Source organism: Jaculus jaculus, chromosome 6, assembly GCF_020740685.1.
Source record: "Jaculus jaculus isolate mJacJac1 chromosome 6, mJacJac1.mat.Y.cur, whole genome shotgun sequence".
Taxonomy (NCBI): Eukaryota; Metazoa; Chordata; class Mammalia; order Rodentia; family Dipodidae; genus Jaculus; species Jaculus jaculus.
In genome coordinates this window covers 9,549,234-9,570,231 of record NC_059107.1, presented here as the reverse complement: position 1 = coordinate 9,570,231, position 20,998 = coordinate 9,549,234, and the positions used below count along the sequence as shown (strand labels likewise).

The following is a 20,998-nucleotide window of genomic DNA, read 5'->3' as shown; positions in this document are numbered from 1 at the left end:
GTACACGCACACACAAACACTCCAAAACAATATTCAGTCATGGAATTTGGAGGAGCAGAGAGGGGGAGGAGAAGTAGGACGAGATATAATTTCAAGAAATGAAAAATGAGGTCTTTGCAAGACAAGTGTCTCCGTCATCATGCCACTCTAGCATTGTTTGGAAGACACCAAAATGTCAATGAAACACTTAATGAGCATCTTCCTCTGCACAGGCGCTTTATTGCTTTGCACTTTATAGCACATGTGCTTGTTGCTGTCAACAAATCCAAGGCTTAGGCAAGATAGCATCTCGGGGGCAAAGGTGAAAGTGCGAGTGAGAGTGGGGTGACATTTCCCCTGGTGGAGAATCACCCCAACTCCTGAGGCACATAAAGTTGGCTACAACTCGGTTTTAGAATAGTGCTCTTTGGTGTGCTCTGGGTTCTCTGTCGAAGCCAAGTTCACAGCCTCCTGGATGCTCTTTGCAGCCTTGAGGCCTGACTTGATGGCAGTGTCGATCCAGCCATGGGGCAGGTCCACGTGCTCGCCAGCGAAGTAGACCAGCCCTTCTGGCTGGCTGAGCTCCTGGGCATAGTCCACATATTGATAGGGGGTGAAGAAAGCAAAGCCACCCATAGAGTAGGGGTCCAGGCCCCAGTGCTTGACATTGGAGTAGGGACACAGGGCCCGGAGCTCCTCCTTGGAGCGGTTATGGACAGCAGCGAGATCATCCAGGACAACCTCCACTATCCGGTCACGGCCCAGAGCAGCCATGAACACGGAGTCATCATCCAAGGTGTAAGAAGCTAAGATGACCCCTGTATCATTGGAGAAGACTTGATTGGGGTAGTAGATGAAGCGGGACGGCCGGTCGGTGCTGGACTTGCCACTGAAGATGCCGTCATCCTCCCAGAAGCGCCGTGTGCAGGCCAGGATCACTTTAGAGGCGCTGTTGTAGTGGACCGAACGCAGCGCATCCTCCTTGCTGAGGGAGAGGGGTGGCTGGAATCGGAGGAGGCGGGCAGCCTTGGCCGTGGTGGCCACCAGCACGAAGTCAGCAGTGAGGCGTGCCCTGGGATGCAGAGGGTCTGAGGTCCTGTAGGTCACGTGGACACAGTCTCCGGACATCTCCACACTCTCTGCTGGAGAGCAAAGCCGCACAGTCCCTGGCAGGAGGGCATCACTCAAGGCCAGGGGAAGCTGGTCAAAGCCCCCGATGATTTCATCAAACCTGAGGGAGAACAGGGAGAAGGGAAGCAGGTTGACAAGACAAGGTCTCCTGTTGTGGAACAGGACAGAGGCTGGTCTCCTCATGGGCCTGCTCCAGCCACATTTCATAGAGATCAGCCATTGCAAGAGGAATCAAAGAGTCAAGCAGTGCCCCTTAGCTCCAGGGATTTAGCAGAGGTTGCTGCTCCCTGTTGACTATTTTCCACCCACCCTACTCCCAGGGTCACCTCCATGCAGATCAGATGGTTTGAAGAGCCCCAGGGTTCTTCTTATTTATTTTGCAACAAGGTCTAATGCCTATCTAACAGAGGATGACCTTCAACTTGAACTTCTAATCCTCCTGGATCTGGTTCCTGAGTGCTGGGATTATAGGTGTGCACTCCACTCCTGGTGTTATGAGGTTCTGGGGATTGAAGTTGGAAACCACCTCCCTCCCTCCCAGTTTTTGGGGATTTTCACCTGGTTCACTAGCCCCACCTTCTACCACTTTCCTCATCAGTGACTAGCTAGCCCATCTTCCTCCACCCCTTTTCCCACCGGGGCTCCTGGAAGAAGGAGATGATGCCACGCAGTGTCTCTGTGAAGGCCTCGTAGTAGCCAGAGTCTGCATTCAGCAGGTCCCCAATCATCTGCACGGCCCCACGGCTCAGGTTCCCAACCTTGATCAGGTACTCCTGTGACCATGTGAGGGGAGAGAAGGCAGGAGGCTCAGAGTGCCCGGGGAGCTAAAGTGGCAGTCCCCTCAAGGATACCCAGAACCTGACCTGGACAGGGTGGAATGGCAGATGTGCACCCCTTGGTTCCCAGTGGTAACCTGACAGTGTCTGGCACAGTCTTCTTACTCCCCCAAGCAGGGAAAATAGCTGACATATGTAAGGACTGTCCCCCTACAGAAAATCTTCCTAGCTGTTGCCTTGTGAAATCCTCAGATATAACCATAAGGAACCCTGTTTTACAGATAGGACCCATGGAGGCCCAGTCTTTATGCCCACAAGGACCTAGCTTAGCTTCTCTGATCTTCCCTGCAACACCAAACCAAGAAGCTGAGTACCAAGTATTTCTTCTCATCCTCACTTGGCCACCCCACCTTCCCTGTTACCTAGTTGTCTTGACCACGTTCATCAATGGCTTCTGATATCCCCACCAAGCCCTGGCCATGCCCTGGGGGCAAAACACTGAAGGAAGTGGCTAGTATGTCTGGGCACTGCCTCTTCTGTCAGGCTGAACAAAATGCTTCAATCTGTCATGCTGATTTAAACCAGGGGGGAGACTGCCAGGGCATGCCAACAGTAGCAACAGTAATTTCAAGGTGCTTAAAGAGTCTGTTAATATAGACAGTCAGGACTCGGCTCAATCAGTCCCCAAGTCTGGGTGTTTTATATTGAAATTGGAGAGCAGGACCCTGAGATTACTGGGTCATCTTTTTTGTTTTTTGTTTTTCCAGGTAGGGTCTCACACTAGCCCAGGCTGACCTGGAATGACTGGGTCATGTTCATTCTCCACTGTCTTCATCTCCCTCCTTCAAGGAGCTCTTGAACATGCAACAGCCTGACCACATTTGGCACCAGAACTCTGATCCATTCTACCTTTAAGGCAACCCAGGGTCTCCACTGCAGCAGCTGGCTCAGATGGTCAGATCTGACCAGTGATGATAAGCTCTCCCTTCTGGGCTCTGTTTCCACCACAGAGCCATCCAATCACATAAGAGTCCCCCTCATAGTTGGATGCCTTAGCCTTCTCAAGCCAGCAGCCTCCAATTGAAGCACACCTGGAACCTTCTTTATGGTTTTGCTTGGCTTCTACAATGTGGGTATTGACCGAGGACCTCTCACATGCCAGGCAAGCACTTGTACCTCTCAGCTTACCACCAGCAACCCCAGCCCCACTCTTTCCTGCTTTTCACTGCTGTTAGAGACTGTTTCCATCAGTGGCCACCCTCCTCACCACTGTGGTCCCTTGAGGATCATAGCGCAGGGACTCTGCAGTCATCTTAACTCTTGCGAGTAAGCATCATGATTCCTTCACAACTACATGATCATCTAAGATCCAGTTCTTGGATGTCACTCACTAATGAAGCAACACTGGAGTGCATAAAGCTTTCCCACACCTCCACCTGCCTTTGACTATGCCAAAATGGTGGTGACTCCCTTGACATAGCAATCTTTGAGCCTTGGACTGCTCTCCTTGAAATGGCCTGGTTCCCTCCACCTTCCCTTTCTTCTTCCTTTCCTCTCTCCCTTCCTCCCTGTCCTAGTAGAGGACATTCCAGCAGCACAGACAGTTAAGCTAAACAAATGTCATGCAGCATGCTAAGCATGGTGGAGGAAAAGTCCCCTTGGAAGCACCTTGCAGAGCACAGGGCCCCCAGGACTGACCTTGGTGGAGAAGGAGTCATACTTTTCCAGCACCTGGCGGCAGCTGCTTCTCTTCAGCTCTTCCACAATCTCAGGGGGAAAGAAGATGGGGAGGTCATGATGGTCAGGGCCAGCCTTCCCCCAAGACCCTCAGCCCCTGCCCCATCCATCCCCCATGCTCCAGGCTTGTTCACATGGCTCCTCTTATATGTGTGTGTGGCCTGCATTATTCCAGAACTGTGTCCCACAAGTGGAGTCTCCTGCTGGTAGAAATTCCTCTCGACTCTTAGACAGGTACCAGGTATACAAAGGCAGAAGCCCAAGCCATCTTGTCAGCCTTGGGGTTCCAAGAAATGGGGAGTCTACTTCATTGTCCTGTGTTGAGGTCATTTCCAAAGGCCTCTGAGGCCATTGTGGATGAGGTGGGTGCCATCAAGCCCCACGGATCTGGGAGAGAGGCTAGGCATGTTGGCGCTGAGCCACAGTGGGACACAGCTCTAGAACTCCTGGGCAGAGATCTTGGTCCTGCAGCGCTCGCTGTCACACTGAGGTCTCTCCAGGCCATGAGGCAGAGAAGACAAAGGCATAGTCAGTGCTGAGGAAACACTGGACAGAAAAAGGTGGCCAGGCCTTGTAGGCAGGGCGCAGCGTGGCTTTCCTGCAGCTACACTTCTATCAGGATGTGAGCTTGGTGTGAGCACGAGCTGTGTGCTTTGCACCAATGTGACTTCACACACACCCTCCCACATACTCCTCACATCCTGGCAGAGAGAGGGGGGTTCCATAAGAGGGGCTCCAGAATATGGAGATCAGGAGAAGAGAGATGGTAAGAATCTTGCCCAGGGTCACATAGATCAAGGGTCCAGTTTCTAAGTCTCTTTCTGTCTTAAACTTGAACCTGCTCTGAGGGCTTCACCAGTGGCCAGGCTGGCACGTGCCCACACATGGGTTCACGTTTGGAGTGTGAGGATTCACAATGACTGCTGAGGCTGTGGCTGACATGAGGAGGGCGCAAGAGGAAGTCCGGCTGGTAAAGACCAGGCTGCCGCAGGTGTCCTGCGCACGCACGGGTTTGGGGTCTGCGCAAGGCCCTTCTCCTCACTTAGGAAATCAGAAGGAAAGCGTGTGGAGAGATGGCTCTGAGGACAGAGGCACCCCGCTCCCCACTTTGCCTTACCTTCCTCAGGGATTGATCAAAGAGTTGTTCTGCTGTCTTGCCCACCTCATCTTCTCTGACCGAGTAGCCCAGCAGGCCAGGATCTGTCTGCATGGCTCCTGAGCGCTGCCGAACACCGTTGACCAGCACCCAGGTCTGGTTGTTGCAGGGGCAGAACTCCTGGAGGGCCAGCCCAAACTTCCTCACGAACTCGTGAGAGAGCCTGTGGAGATCATCTGTAGTCCAGGGCTGGAGGAAGAAGCTTGCGTCCCTCCCTACTCCCTGTGCTCACTTCCTGTCTCCCTCAGATTCACCAGAACCTCTTGCCCCACCCCACTCCCTCCACAACTGCCTGGTCAGGCCACCACGCCAGCGGCCAGGAGGCCAGGAAGGAAGTGAGTGCCTGATATTCCCGTCACGTTGTGTGAGACCTGCAGCCCTCCGACATTCAGATGTGGTTGCTCTAGATCCTGGAGGCATGAGGAAGGGCACATAGAGAGCAGCCTTGAGAACCCCCTCCCTGAAGTCTGGGCACCACTCCTAAAACTTTGTCCTATTCCAGAGGACTCGCCTTTATCCCATATTTTCCAAAAGGCACCGCGCACCTTTCTCCCAGGGATGCTCTCCTATTCTCATTGCTTGCAAACCTAGCAGGCTGCTTTTGATTCGCTAAGGTGTTCACCATGCACATTATTTTTGGGATCCTCAACTTCCTAGACAGTTGGAGCAGGTGGAGTGATCTCATGACTTAGACTTAAACAGTGAGGCCAAGAGAGTTCCCTGGGTTGCCCTGGGCAGAAAATGCATTGGGTCAGATCCCAACCCTTTGAAAGCTCCAGGGAAGGACTCCAACCTGTGTCCGTCTCGGCCGTGATACCCTCTTCCCTGGCTCCTCATTCTCTCCGTCATACCTGTGGTTGATAGGAATTCTCATGGCGCCCAGCTCTATGTACCACTGTGCTCCGGGAACTCTGTGTGTCTCTATTCTGCCACCGACACGCCCTGAGGCTTCCAACACAGTCACCTAGAAAGATAGCCACTTAAGTGACCCAGTGAGACAGGGGCAGAGCTCCTCGTCCCTTCCCACACGACATCTTCCTCTGCCTCTCTGTCATGTCCAGCCTTGTCACCTTCTCTGAGGTCTGCCTCTGTCATATGGCTAACCCTTCGGCTCTCCTGCCCCAGCTACGCCAGCCTGGAGCCCTAGGCCTCACCTCTGGCCCTAGCTCCCTAAGGCTATCCATATTCACCTCCCTTCTCCCAGCCCAAGCTTCCCATGAGAGACTCTCCCATGCCCTGCCATGTACCTGGTGGCCAGCATCCTGCAAGATCTTGGCAGCAGTGAGCCCAGCCATGCCTGCCCCGATCACAATGATCTTCTTCTTTACTGGTGTCTGCCCTATCCCATCTCTAGCCAGCTGCAGCAGATCTTCATATTGGGGATCTTCAAAGCAGTGGATAAGCTGGTCATTGAAGGCCTGGGTACCCAGGCATGCCACAGACAGCAGGGTGAGAGCCAGCCAGCCTGGGAACATAGCTGTGGAGATGGCAGTAAGGCAAGTGGCTAGGGATGAAGGAGGGCTGGTCTTAGCCCTTATCTGAAGAGGATTATATCACTGGACTGGTGATGCAACATCCTGGCACTCCCCTACCAAAGTGTGTGTTAGTCACGGGGCCTCCCAAGCTTGCCTTTCGCGGGTCCCACTTGTCAGCAAATGCCCTCTTGGGTGCCAATGCAGTACCTTCAGGGAATGATGCAGGCTGTGGGTCTGTCCAAGGAGGTCTACCCTCACCTCAGTTAGCGGGACTACCACGCACATGGGTAAGGCAGACCTACCCACCACATTGGCTCTTCCCATTTCCCCCTTGGGGTAACAGAATGTTTGTTGCAGTGAGAAGACCCTAACTCAACAAGGCTATGGAAGGGCAGGACCAGGACAGGGACTCTGCCACTTCATCTAATAAGCCCACAGTCACAAACTCTAAGCTCTGGGGCTTCCCAAGCCCCACAGGAGCCCCTCCCCCACCTCCCAGGTCACCTCCCAGAGGTGAGCAAGGCTCGCAGGTCACACAGCTGGCCCCGTAGTGAGTGTGTGTTCCCATGCCTGCCTTCTTGAGGTACATCTATTCTGGTTCAGCTGTGGGAGAGATCTGCTTTACCTTCTCAGGAGCGGACCAAAGGTGTGTGTTTTGTGAGGGCTATGTTCTTACTGTTTCCAAAGCTAGTTTTGTGTTGTGGCATGAATGGTGTCTTCTCAAAACTCATGCCTCAGAATATGACTCTATTTAGAGATGGTGGCCTTTGAAAAGGCGACTGAGTTGAAATGAAGTTATGGCCAGCTATGGTAGCTCATGCCAGTAATCCCAGCACTCAGGAAGTTGAGGTAGGAAGATCACCATGAGTTGGATTGGGCTATGGAGTGAGTTCTAGGTCTGTCCGGGTTAAAATAAAACCCTCCAGGAAAAAAATTTTTAAAAAAGAAAGAAAAGAAAAGGGACAGGGTCTGGGAAGATGACTAAGCAGTTAAAGGCACTTTCTTGCAAAGCCTACCATCCTGGGGTTCAATTCTCAAGCCATCCATGTAAGCTAGACACAAAAAGTGTTGCAAGTGCCTGATATTGGTTTATAGCAACAAGAGGTCCTGCTATTTCTATATATCCTCCACACACAAAAATAAGTAAATAAAAATTAGAAACAGGGATTGGAGTGATGGCTCAGTAATTAAAGGTTTCAAAGTGTACAGACCGAGATACCCACTTAAAGCCAAATGCACAAAGTGACATGCATCTGGAGTTGGTTTGCAGTGGCAAGAGGCCCTGGCACACTCATTGTCTCACTGTCTCTGTTCTCTCTGCTCAAAAATAAATAATTAACATATACTTTATTTTTCAAGGCAGGCTCTTACTCTTGCCCAGGCTGACCTGGAACTCATTCTGTAGTCTCAGGGTAGCCTTGAACTCATGGCAATCCTCCTATCTCTGCCTCCTGAGTGCTCACATTAAAGGTGTGCATCACCATGCCCAGCTAAACATGTTTGCTGGGCAATCTCCCTAATCCAGAGAAAATTAACTCCTGGGTGTTCTGTTCACCCTGGGATATTTTGTTATGCAGCCAGAACTGACTCATACAGTCTATTTCTGATGGAGAAGAGAAGACCAGTTGGTCCTGTCCTTGCTCTCTCAGGTCAGACTCACCTCTACAGATTTTAGAGAAAAATATGTGTATATCTTTTTCATGTAAATCCATGCAGACGTGCAAGTGCACCATGGGCTCCAGTCTCAGGATTTATTTTTCATTTTGCCCACATTTTTGAGGTAGGGTCTGTAGTCCAGGCTGACCCAGAATTCACTATGTAATCTCAGGCTGTCCTCAAACCCGTAGTGATCCTCCTAACCCTGCCTCCTGAGTGCTGGCAAACAGTACCACATCTGGTCATCTCCTCCTCATTCAAGGTGTGGAAGCAGGAATCATTCATTCTCTCTTTGCTTGAACTGAGAAAGTGGAACCTAACTGATTTTGGCATCTGAAGCCTTGGACTTTTGTTTTCTTCCTTGTGATGCATTTATTTATTTGCATGAATTAACTGTACATATTAGTAAGATTTGGAATGCTATTTCAACACATGCATACAATGCACACTGATCATCTTAATTGGATTGTTGGAAAATGGTATTTGAAATTGTCACCAATTCTATCCCTTAAAAAAGGCAGAGCATTGCCGTGCGTGGTGGCACACACCTTTAATCCCAGCACTTGGGAGGCAGAGGTAGGAGGATTGCCGTGACTTCAAGGCCACCTTGAGACTACATAGTGAATTCCAGGTCAGCCTGGACTAGAGTGAGACCCTACCTTGAAAAACAAAACAAAACAAAAATCTAAACAAACAGAAACAAATGGAGAAGAATAAATTCTAATGTTCTATGGTACAGTAGGAAATATATATGTAGTATTTTTAAAAATATTAATTAATTAATTTTTATTTATTAATTTATTTATTGGTTTTTCAAAATAGGATCTCACTGTAGCCCAGGCTAACCTGAAATTCACTATATAATCTCAGGGTGGCCTCGAACTCACGGCGATCCTCCTACCTCTGCCTCCCAAGTGCTGGGATTAAAGGCATGCACCACCATATCCAAGTTAGAATATTTTATTTTTACTTATTTATTGAAGAGAGAAAGAGGCAGAGAGATAGCAAAAGAGAGAGAATGGGCACACCAGGGCCTCCAACGACTGCAAATGAACTCCAGATGCATGCACCACCTTGTGCATCTGGCTTATGTGGATCCTGGGGAATCAAACCTGGGTCCTTTGGCTTTTCAGACAAGCACCTTAACCACTAAGCCATTTCTCCAGCCCCTTCTGCTGTTTTGATACAGACTCTCAGTCTGGTGCTGATCTTGAACTGTCTATCCTCCTTCCTCAGCCTCTTGAGTGCCAAGAAAAAGCTGTAATTCATTGCTCCTGGGTCTCTTGTGAATTTTATGAAGAGCTAGAAAAGAGGAATTTGAATGCTCCAAACACTATACAATGATAAATATATAAATAGATGAAAAATGCTAATTATACTTTTCTGATCATTACACATTGCATATATGTACTGAATTATTAAACAGTGCCCCCATAAATATGTGTACTTATTATTCACCAATTAAAAAGAAAAAATAGAGCCAGATGTGGTGTTGCAAACCTGTAATCCCAGCATTTTGGAGGTGGAGTCAGGAGGAGCAGAAGTTCAAGGTAATTCTCAACTACATAGTGATTTTGAGACCAGCTTGTGTCTGTTTTTTTTTTTTTTTTTTTTTTTTTCTTAAGTAGGGTCTCACTCTAACCCAGGCTGATCTGGAACTTGTTCTGTAGTCCCAGGCTAGCCTTGAACCCAGCCTCACAGTGATCCTTCTACCTCTACCTCCTGGGTGCTGGGATTAAAGGCATGTGCCCATCATTCCTGGCTTAGACTGTGATTTAAAGAAACTACAACAGGGCTGGAGAGATGGCTCAGTGGTTAAGACACTTACCTGCAAAGCCTAAGGACCAGAGTTTGATTCCCCAGTACCCACATAAAGTCAGATACACAAGGTAGAGTTCATTTGCAATGGCAGGAGGCTCTGGTGCACCCATTCTTTCTCTCTCTCTCTCTCTCTCTCTCTCTCTCTCGCTCCCTCCCTCTCTCTCTCTCTCTCTTTATCTTTCCCTCTCTCTCACATAAGTAAATTAAATTAAATATTTTTAAAAACTACATTAAAATAAACTCTGTCCTATGGTTTCTTTCAAAATACACATGTCAAGTGACATTGTCTCTGTTATTGATTTGAAAAGAAGGGTCATCCTAAGCCCACAGCAGGGCAGTGGGGATGAGCGCAATAGTTGGGGTGAGGGGCAAAGTCCTGGCCTGGCAGGCCGCTTCTGGACATGAAGTCCCAGCATGGTACCCAGACACCCTAAAGGTGAGCTGGCTCCAGCTCCCTGATAGTGTTTGCAGAGGCAGGTCATGGGTTTTTCTCTCCTGCCATTTCAGTCACATCTGGAGAGATGCAGAGGGGAGCACTAGGGAGAGGCCCTGGGGAGGGGCACAATGTGGGGGCTCCCCAATCACCAGACCTGTCCACCTTGCCTCCCACTACTAGAAACCTTACGGTAGCTTTGAAGCTTTCTGAGTCTGTGTCCAGGGCCTCTCATCTCAGGACCCACTCCTTCCTCACTTTCATCCACCACTAGAAAATGGGCTTCTCTCTCTCTCTCTCTCTGTCTCTCTCTCTCTCTCTCTCTCTCTCTCTCCTCTCTCTCCCTTCCTCCCCATATCTATCCTGAGGATAGAACCCAGGGTCATAGGAAGGCTAGGGTGAATTTTACCATTGAATTACATTCTAGGCCCAAACTTGCTCCTGAAGTCCTTTGCCTCCATTTTTTCTTTTCTTCTTCTTCCTTCCTTCCTTTCTCCCTCCTTCTTTCTCCTTGCTTCTCTTTCTTTCTTGGCAGGGTCTCACTCTAGTCCAGGCTGACTTGGAGCTGAAGATGTAGCCCAGGTTGGCCTCAAACGTGTCATCCTTTTAGCATCTGCCTCCCGGGTGCTAGGATCATAGGCTGGCCTCCTCTGTACTAACTCTATTCGCACATGGTTACGCCTCAGTTGTTCTGCTGTGGCTGAACTGCTAGGAAGGATGTCAATGAATGCTCCACCGATGAGCTCATGCCCAACATGCCCAGCACTGAGGCTGGTTTCCAAGCCCACACCTTTTATTTTAAGTTCTTTTTAATTTTTTTGTTTTATTTTTATTTATTTATTTGAGAGAGACAAACAGACAGTGAGAGAAAGAGGCAGATAGACAGAGAATGGGCATGCCAGGGCCTCCAGCCTCTGCAAACGCACTCCAGATGTACGTGCCCCCTTGTGCATCTGGCTTATGTGGGACCTGGGGAATCAAGCCTCGAACAGGGATCCTTAGGCTTCACAGGCAAGTGCTTAACCGCTAAGCCATCTCTCCAGCCCCCACACCTTATTTATTTATTTATTTGAGAGAGAAAGAGGCAGACAGAGAGAGAGAAAAAACGGGCACCTCCAGCCACTGCAAATGAACGTGTGTGCCACCTTGTGCCTCTGATTTATGTGGGTCTTGGGGAATCAAATCTGAGTCCTGATCCCCAAGCCATGCTGCTGAACCAAGACACCAGACGCAGCGATCTAGTGTGCGGTCCTCTTAGATGACCCGGGCAGCCCTGAAACAGTGAGGTCAAAGTGGCAAGAGAAGCCAGGAGTAGTGAGGCATGCCTGTGATTCCAGCACTCAAGAGGCTGAGGCAGGAGGATTGCCTGGAGTGTGAGAGCAGCGTGAACTAAAAGTGAAAGCCTGTCTCTAAACACGACACCCAAAGTGACGGCAGGGTCTATCTCTTGGAGACGTGGCATGTGATGCAGCGCAGGAGGCCTTCCTGGGGTGATGGAAATCTTTCACATCTCCACTTGGTGGTGGTTACATATGAGCTTCCTATGCCAGGATAGAGATGCTATTGTCCCTCTATAAAAATTTCAGAAACAAAATCTAAACCATAAAGGTGTACCTCCATGCTCACATTTTTAAAAAAGCTCCCCCTGCCCCCTCCCCCCAGTTAACAAGAAAAGAAGCTAAGCATGATGGAGCACACCTTTAATCCCAGTACTCGGGAGGCAGAGGTAGGAGGATTGCCGCGAGTTCAAGGTCACCCTGAGACTACAGAGTGAATTCCAGGTCAGCCTGAGCTAGAGTGAGACCCTACCTCAAAGCAAATGAACAAAAAAGAGTAGAGACATAAAATAACTAAATAGTATGTTGGATGGCAAAAAGCAGGCTAGGGGCTGGAGCGATAGATGGCTTAGAGGTTAAGAAGCTTGCCTGCAAAGCCAAAGGACCTTGGTTCAATTCCCCAGGACCCACGTAAGCCAGATGCACAAGGTGGTGCATGTGTCTGGAGTTTGTTTGCAGTGGCTGGAGGCCCTGGTGCACCCATCCCCCCCCACCACCACCGTGCCTATCTCAAGTAAAGTGGGTGTTAGGAGCAGGAAGGGCCAGGCAGGTGGAGCCCAGAGAAGGCAGGAGGCAGGGTGCGGGGACCTGCGCTGGCATCTGTGTTCTGCCACAGTCTCGCTTCGAGAATCTGTCACAACCTGAGAAGTCCTAAGGACTGACAGAAGCGCCAAACGTCAACAGACGAAAGTCCAAAGTTCTGTTTGTTTGTTCTGATTATGCATGTCTGTATGTGTGCATGTGTGTTCATGTGTGTGTGTGTATTGTGTGGGGGCCAGAGGTCGACAAAGGGGGCTTTCCATGATTGTTCTCCCACATGTTGTTTTGTTTTGCTTTTTGAGGTAGGGTCTCACTCTGACCTGGAATTCACAATGTAGTCTCAGGGTGGCCTCGAACTCACAGCAACCCTCCTACCTCGGCCTCCCAAGTGCTGGGATCAAAAGCGTATACCACCATGCCCAGCTCCAGCATTTATTTTATTTTATTTTATTTATTTGTTTGTTTTCTGAGGTAAGGTCTCACTTTAGGTCAGGCTGACCTGGAATTCACTCTGTAGTTTCAGGGTGGCCTCGAACTCACAGTGATCCTCCTACCTCTGCCTCCTGAGTGCTGGGATTAAAGGCATGTGCTACCACGCCTGATTTACCACCATATTTTTTGAGACAAGTTCTCTCACTAATCGTGGAGCTCACCAATTTGGCTAGACTAGATAGCCAGCAAGCCCTAGGATCTTCCTACCTCTGCCTCCCCATTGCCACGCACCTGGCTTTTAAGTGGGCGCTGGGAACCTGAACTCAGGTCCTCATGATTGAGTGGCCAGTTCTTTATTCACTGGGCCATCTGCCAGCTCCAAAGTTCAATTTTTATCATGTTTTTTTTTTAGATATCCAGGACTGAGCTGTTGGGGACCCTTCATCCTGTTTAGAGATGTCTGCTGGCCAGCGCCTGGGCTGCGGGTCTGGCTCACTCTGGCCATTGCAGCCCTGGTTTTTGCGCTCCACCCACACGACTGGAGGAAGCTTCCCTGTGACAGTTCTTTCTCCACGAGGAAACCCAGGTTTGCGGGAGTGAAGGACACCTGCCAAGATGGCTCAAGTCATGCCTTGGATACCGGACAGAAATGAGGAGAGGACCCGACTCCTGGCTTCTGAGGGTGTGGCAAGGCGTGTCCGCTGGGGAATAACTCAGGCAGGGCCATCAGAAATAAGACTAATATCTGGCTCACCTTCTGAACTGAATTAACGTCACAGGTGTGCCCACAACGTGACACACGGCACACACCTGAGGCCAGGAAGCCGATCAGCTCTCAAGGGTGGGCAGTCAGGCCTCCAGGGACTACAGGGTAGACACCCCTAGGAGGGTGGAGCTGGTATGCCCCAAATGTGTCCTGGGATGTGCCTTTTAAGAAGGGGGCGTGGTCTTCTGGCCAGAGACAGGGGCCCTGCCTTCCCTTGTGAGGTGGGCCAGGTTCAGGTTCTCAAAGTGTGCGGAGAGGGTTGGGTTGCTCTGAATGAGCAAGGGACACCTGACAGAACATTGATGTGTGCTTGGGGACTGACATGGGGCCCTGTCTCAGGAGACATTGTGGGAGATTGCCCACGAGGTGGGTCCTAAAATGTCTATCCTGGGAGATCGGTCCTGGAAACTGTCTTAAGGAGTCTACCCCTATGTCTATTTTGGAAGTCTCTCCTGATGGAGATGGGGTTGGCTCTGGGTATCTGTCTTGTGGTTTATTCTGGAGTAGTCATTCCTGTTTTTCTGCTTGTCTGTCTTTCCCCTTTTCCTCTTCTCTCCTTCTCCTCTTCTCCCTCCTCCTTTTCTCTCTCCCCTCTGTCTTATTTCACTTTGTTTGGGGACAGAGTCTGTCTATGTAGCCCTGACTGGCCTGGAAGTCCCTAGGAAAGCCAGGCTGGCCTCAAGCGAGCCGATCCTTCTGCCTCTGCTCCCCAAGTGCTGTTTGTTCTTTGTTGGTGGCATCCGAGGTCAGGGCAAGAGTTCCTCTCACTGCTGGGGTAACGTTGGGTGGTGGTGGTTGTCCTCATGGTATTCCCTAAGGACCACTCTTCATGGTGGGTAGAGCCAACAGGGATGGGAGAGGACCCAGCCCTGGGACCTGCACTGGCCGTGCCCCTGAAGACGCCCGCCTGTGGTTTTGTGCCTCCTGTGTCCCTCCTCTACATCCGCTCCATGGGATGCGCACAAATCACCAGGGTCCTGCTGACCCTGGCCTCCATACTTGGAAAGAGAGACTCGCCACGCAGGGCTCTGGCTCCCTTCTGTGTGTCCTGCTTCCTGCCCTGTCCCCGACATTAGTGTCTCATCGAGTCAGCTATGTGGGTCACGGGCCCCAGCCATACGGGCACCGCTTCTGCCTTCAGTGGAGGGCGCTTCCCCCCAGCACTGCAGGCCCGGTCCAGAGACTTAACAGCATAGGGCAGGCGTGGAGCATGCCGGGCAGGGGGAAGAGAAGGGACAGAGGAGGACAGGGACTAGGAGAGTGCAGGACTGCCCATGGGCTAGCCAGGGACACACAGCACACATTCTTGCCTTGTACAGTTCCAAACACACCTAGCCCCAGACCTCACCCGCACAAAATACCAATACATACACATGCACATGCACACGCTGTGCACGCATACAGCACCTACAATAGATACACACAACAAACATACACAATAAACACACACACACACGCACACACACACACCTTGCTCCTTGGGGCCACTCTAGGACCGTCTCACTCCTGTGAGAAGATGACAGGGCAGCAAGCAGAGAAAGGCGACCCTCATTGTACTACGGCAGGGGGATCACCCCCACTCAGTCCTGCAGAATCCTCTCTCCCTGACACTCTGCCTAGTTGCTCACCAAGAAACCAGCCCCAGGTTGGAGAGATGGCTTCGCAGCTGAGGTGCTGGCCTGGAAGGCCTAATGACCCAGGTTCGATCCCCCGCTACCCACGTAAAGCCAGATGCACAGAGTGGCGCACGCATCTGGAGTTCATTGGCAGTGGCTGGAGGCCCTGGCGTGCCCATTCTCGCTGTTTGTCTCTTTCCCTCTGCTTGCAAATAAAGAAATGAAAATATTTAAAAGAAGCAGAAAAAGAAACCAGCCCCAAGGAAGCTGTATCCAGAAGGTCCTGGTCCAGGAACAAGAAGAGCTGGCCAGGGCCAGCGCAGCTGAGTGACAGGCCAGCTAGCCGAGGGACCACTTACGACACTGGTTGTGCACGACCTAAGAGGCCACGCGACACGGAAGGCAAGGGAGTACGCACCTGGAAGCTTGTCTGCGGTCTGTAGCACCCATGTCCACCAAGGCAGGGCTCGGATCAAGTCGTTAGTGTGTGGAAAGGTAGGTGGGAGTCAGAGTCTGGCACCAAGAAGTGCCCATTTGGTACTTCTCTGTCACGAGCCCATGACTGGCCTGCACACAGCTGGGCTTCATGGCCTCTCCCCTGGTTTCCAGCTCTGTGCTGAGAGGTACTACCGGGGAAGTTTGGGGAGGAGAAGGGAAGAGGGTGGGATGGGACCACGTGTGCATGCCTCTGTGACATCCAGGGCAATGTTCTCATCCTGATGCAACGGGAGGCATGGTGCAAGAGGGTGTGCCAATCAGTGGCCCAGCAGGACCCGGGCACCTGGGGCTGGAAGGGTGGGGGCAGGCCTGTAGTTTCTACCTCCCACCCTCTCTTTGATTCAGCTCCAGTGTCCAGGCATCCTGATGAACTCGGGTGACCTGATGTGGCTTCGTGCATCTTACCTGTGCACCTTTGAACCTGGTGTTCCTTCTTCCAAGGGCTACACATGGAGACAAGGTTCCCACATGACCAGCCATCCTGAGGTGCCCCTTGGGGGCAGAAGGTGACACAGTAGGGGGTCTTCTGGGGGGGGGATAGAACCTGAAGCCAAGCCTGCAGCTGTCCAGCTGCTCTGTGGCCTCTGCCCTCCCCATCTGCACCCCTGAGACACCGTTGTCCTCTCATGGTGGATAAAGAGTTGGCAACAGGTATTCATTCAAACTGCCTCTCCTTCTTGGTTCTGAGCCTGGCTCGTGTTAAAGAAAAAAAAGTTATCCACGACCCTTAAAGATAGGGGGAGGGTGTTACTACAATATTTTTTTTAAATAGATTTGGGGGCTGGAGGGATGGCTTAGCAGATAAGGCGTTTGCCTGCAAAGCCAAACAACCCAGGTTCAATTCCCCAGGACCCACATTAGCCAGGCACACAAGGGGGCGCACGTGTCTGGAGTTCATTTGCAGTGGCTGGAGGCCCTGGCACGCCCATTCTCTTGCTCTCTTTCTCTCTCCCCCTTTCTCTGTCAAATAAATAAATAAATAAAAATAAAATATTAAAAGGTAAATAAATCTGGGGCTGGGGCTGTATCTTAGTTAATACAACAGTTGCCAAGCAAGCATGAGGGCCTGAGCCAGGACTCACATAACATGCCAGTCATGGTGGTACATGCCTGTAACCCCAGAGCTGGAGAGGTGGAGATAGGAGAAACCTCACTGCCCAGTTTAGACTAATTGGCAAGTTCCAGGCCTTTGAGGAGGGACGTGGTACCAGAGTTGTCCTCTGGCTTCCATGTGCACATGTGCACTGACCCCCCGCCATGCCACATACACACATGCAGGAACACCTGTACATGTACAGACACACATGCAAATAAAAACTAAAACAAATTGCCGGGCGTGGTGGCGCACGCCTTTAATCCCAGCACTTGGGAGGCAGAGGTAGGAGGATTGCTATGAGTTGGAGGTCAGCCTGAAACCACATAGTGAATTCCAGATCAGTCTAGGCCTAACTCAAAAAAAAAATAAATAAGTAAGTAAACAAATTGCCAGGCGTGGTGACGCATGCCTTTAATCCCAGCACTTGGGAGGCAGAGGTAGGAGGGTCACCGTGAGTTCAAGTCCACCCTGAGACTCCATAGTGAATTCCAGGTCAGCCTGGGCTACAGTGAGACCCTACCTCGAAAAAAAAAACAAAAAAACAAAAAAATAAAATAAAAAAAACCAATTTTACTGTGTTTATCTGAGATTTACACATGACATAATGGACCATGTATATGTGATGAAAGGGCTGCTGTAGGGAAGCAGATTGTCATGGCTGTCATCTCTCATAAGTTTTTATTTATTATTATTTATTTATCTTTATTTTTATTTTTGGTTTTTTGAGGTAGATAGCCCAGGCTGACCTGGAATTCACTATGAAGTCTCAGGGTGGCCTCGAACTCCCAGCCATCCTCCTACCCCTGCCTCCCAAGTGCTGGGACTAAAGGCGTGCGCCACCATGACCAGTCTCATACGTATTATTGCATGTGTGTAGCAAGAGCAGATGAATCTTTTTAACAAGGATCCCTGATACAATTTTTTTTGGTTGTTTGTTTTTTTTGACATAGGGTCTTGCTCTAACCCAGAATGACCAGGAATCACTCTAGTCTCAGGCTGGCCTCAAACTCCCAGCAATCCTCCTACCTCTGCCTCCTGAGTGCTGGGACTAAAGGCGTGCGCCACCACACCCGGCCCTAATACAATTTAATCCTTAGTACTCATGTTGTACATTAGATTTCTAGATGTGCTCACCCTACCTATCTTCTATTTCTAAAAATATGTATTTAGTTAGTTATTTAAAAGAGAGAATGAAGCCAGGCACAGTGGCACACGCTTTTAATCCCAGCACTCAGGAGGCAGAGGTAGGAGTATCACCGTGAGTTCGAGACCACCAAGAGACTACAGAGTGAATTCCAGGGCATTGTGAGCTAGAGTGAGACCTTCCGTCAAAAAAAAAAAGAAAAAGAAAGAAAGAAAGAGAGAGAGAATGAATGCTCCAGGGCCTTCTGCCACTGCAGAGCATCTTAGGACACATGTGCATCTGGCTTTACATGCGTTCTGAGGAATCAGACTCAGGCTGTCAGGCTTTGCAAGCAAGTACCGTAAGCTGCTGAACCATCTCTCCAGCCCAAGCTATTTTTTTTCCAGGCAGACCTGGAATTCACTCTGCAGTCTCAGGGTGACCTTGAACTCCGCAATCCTCCTACCTCTTCCTCCAGAGGGCTGTGATTAAAGGCATGCGCCACCATGCTCAGCCCCATGCTATTTTTTATCCTTTAACCTATATGTCCTTATTTTCTTTCCCCTCCTCCTGCCCCTATCCATGGTTTCTTTTCTATTTCTTTTATTTTTTATTTACTTGAGAGAGAGAGAGAGAATGGCAGATAAAGAGAGAATGAGCATACCAGGGCCTTCAGCCACTGCAAATGAACTCCAGACGCATCTGCCACCTTGTGCATCTGGCTTACATAGGACCTGGGGAATCAAACCTGGGTCCTTTGGCTTTACAGGCGAGTGCCTTAACCTGCTAAGCCATCCATCCAGCCCTCCATGGTTTATTTTCTATATCTATGTATTTGAGATTTTTAAGACTTGAAAATATAGTCCACATATAAATGAGATCAGAATTCTCATTTCAATGTTTAATAGTCCATTACATATGTGTGTATCCTATGCGTGGATATATTTGTACAGTAATTTGATGATTTTTCTGTCCCTCTATATGCTTTGCCCTCTGTCCTCAACCCTCTTTCCCTAAAGACCCTTCTCTTTCTCTTTCAAGGTAGTCCTTCCTCTGTTCTGTTGTCTCATTCCTTTTGTCTTCCTCCATCCTTCCTGTCAAAATGTCGATGTTCCCAAAACCGTGCTGGTATCATTGGGGTGTTGGTATCATTCTGCGGTCATGAATGTACCATTCAGTTCGTGTTGAGGGGGCAGTGCCCCAAAGTTTGCATATACATAGATAGATATAGACACATTTTTGAGGCAGGGTCTCACTCTGGCCCAGGCTCACCTAGAATTCACTATGTACTCTCAGGATGGCCTTGAACTCATGGTGATCCTCCTACCTCTGCCTCCCGAGTGCTGGGATTAAAGGCGTGCGCCACCATGCCCGGCTTTTTTGTTTTTTTCAAGGTAGGGTCTCACTCTTGCCCAGGCTGACCTGGAATTCACTATGTAGTCTCAGGGTGGCCTTGAACTTACAGCCATCCTCTTATCTCTGCTGGCATTAAACGTGTGCACCACCATGCCTGGCTTGATGTCTTTTATTTATTTATTTATTTATTTATTTATTTATTTATTTATTTATTTATTGTCCTTCTCTATCATCCGTGACATGTTGATGGGCCTGATTTTATGCAGGCCGTGTGCAGCCACTGTGAGGTCTTAAGCGCAACTGCCGCTTTGTGTTTGGAAGGCATTTCAAAGCACCCTTCCCTGTCCTTAGGCTCTTACATTCTCCACCACTTCCACAACAGTCCCTGAGCTTCAAAGGGGGATGATAAAGATGTTTCTCACTTTTGGTTTGAGACAAGATTTGTGTTAAAGGCTAGCCACGTTGGTAAGACATTGAGCAGTGGGAATGAGGCATTTGGTCACATATCAACCATGGGGGATTTTTGGCAAGCTGATTTCCCAGAATCCTTGGACTCAGTGGTCCAAGACCAGAGGCTGCAGGGTCACAGGCCAATCAGAAAGAGGACTCGGAGGGCTCTAATTCACGTTGGATCAAGGAAGCGTTGCCATCGCAGTCCCTCCTTCCTTTGGACACGACACGCATGAGGGTACATCCCATCCAGTAGGCATCCTCCGCTGTGGAGAAAGCACTTGCCATCCAGCAAGTGTCCAGCACCCCGGGGTCCTCACCACCCACGTCCTGGGAGCCTCATTGTGATGTCTGTCTCTACAACTTATATGACTAATGCCCTTACATAAGTAGAATTGTTCAGTGTTTGTCTTTTTCCCCCTTTATTTTAATTAGCCTAGTGTCCATGTTTCAGAATGGGAAGGAATCCCATTCTTTCCAAGGCTTGACCACATCCTGTTGTCTATAGCCCGCTTTTTGTTTCTTCATTCAATCATTGACGAATATTCAAATTAGAAGTCTTCATTTTAGAGCTGAAGGGATGGCTTTGCAGTTAAGGCATTTGCCTGCAAAGCCAAAGGATCCAGGTTCAATTCCCCAGGACCCACGTTAGCCAGATGCTCAAGGGGGCGCATGCGTCTGGAGTTTGTTTGCAGTGGCTGGAAGCCCTTGGCATGCCCATTCTCCCTCTCTCTCTCTCTCTCTCTCTCTCTCCCTTTTTCTCTGTCAAGTAAATAATAAATAAAAATAAAATATTTTTTTTTAAAAAAAGAAGTCATCATTTGAGCCAGGCATGATGGTACACACCTTTAGGAGGCAGAGATAGGAGGATCGCCATGAGTTCGAGGCCAGGCTGAGACTACATAGTGAATTCCAGGTCAGCCTGGGCTACAGCAAAACCCTACCTCGAACAACCAAACACAACAACAAAAAAGTTTCCATTTTAGGTTAGTAAGCCATGACTGATTTCAGGAGGGAGGATGAACAAGTGAGGGAAAGGAGGAGGGACACAGAGACAATTACTGCCCTTTGGAAGTTGGGGTGACCGTGATGGAATAGAGGCAGGGAGGATCACTGACCTTAATGTGGCCTGCCGGGACTTCCTTTACGATGGGAACTCAAGGTGACCTTGCCCTGCCTTCTTACTGTGGCTCTCACATGCTCACACGGTTTGCTCCCCACCCCCAACTGCACCCCAGGGTTGCAGGGGTCCAGCTATAAAGCTCCCAGCCCCTCCTTCCTTGCTCCTGGCGCCTCTCCCGCAGTGAGGCTGCACCGCTCAGAACTCCGTCTGCAGCAGGGGCAAAGGAACCGGTTAGCACGTCAGCCCCCCGAAAGAAGCTTTCAGGCAGGCAGAGGCAG

At 49.9% G+C, this 20,998-nt stretch overlaps 1 protein-coding gene across 1 annotated transcript; it reads right to left on the bottom strand.

Annotated features, from left to right (window-relative positions):
• Nucleotides 1–378: 378 nt before the first annotated feature.
• On the bottom strand, nt 379–6,254 carry LOC123461456 (L-amino-acid oxidase-like). The gene is made up of 6 exons (XM_045151868.1): nt 6,027–6,254; nt 5,631–5,743; nt 4,741–4,942; nt 3,585–3,653; nt 1,747–1,883; nt 379–1,210 (listed from the first exon to the last, which is right to left on the bottom strand). Exons 1-6 carry the CDS (start codon nt 6,252–6,254, stop codon nt 379–381), a joined length of 1,581 nt encoding a protein of 526 aa, XP_045007803.1.
• Between the last annotated feature and the right edge of the window lie 14,744 nt (nt 6,255–20,998).

Excerpts from the sequence above, each read along its gene's own strand:
- LOC123461456 (XM_045151868.1), bottom strand. The coding sequence starts at position 6,254 with ATGTTCCCAGGCTGGCTGGCTCTCACCCTGCTGTCTGTGGCATGCCTG. Across the intron at positions 5,744-6,026 it reads TGCAGGATGCTGGCCACCAG|GTGACTGTGTTGGAAGCCTC; the intron begins GTACATGGCAGG and ends CTATCTTTCTAG. Across the intron at positions 3,654-4,740 it reads TTGATCAATCCCTGAGGAAG|ATTGTGGAAGAGCTGAAGAG; the intron begins GTAAGGCAAAGT and ends TTTCCCCCTGAG.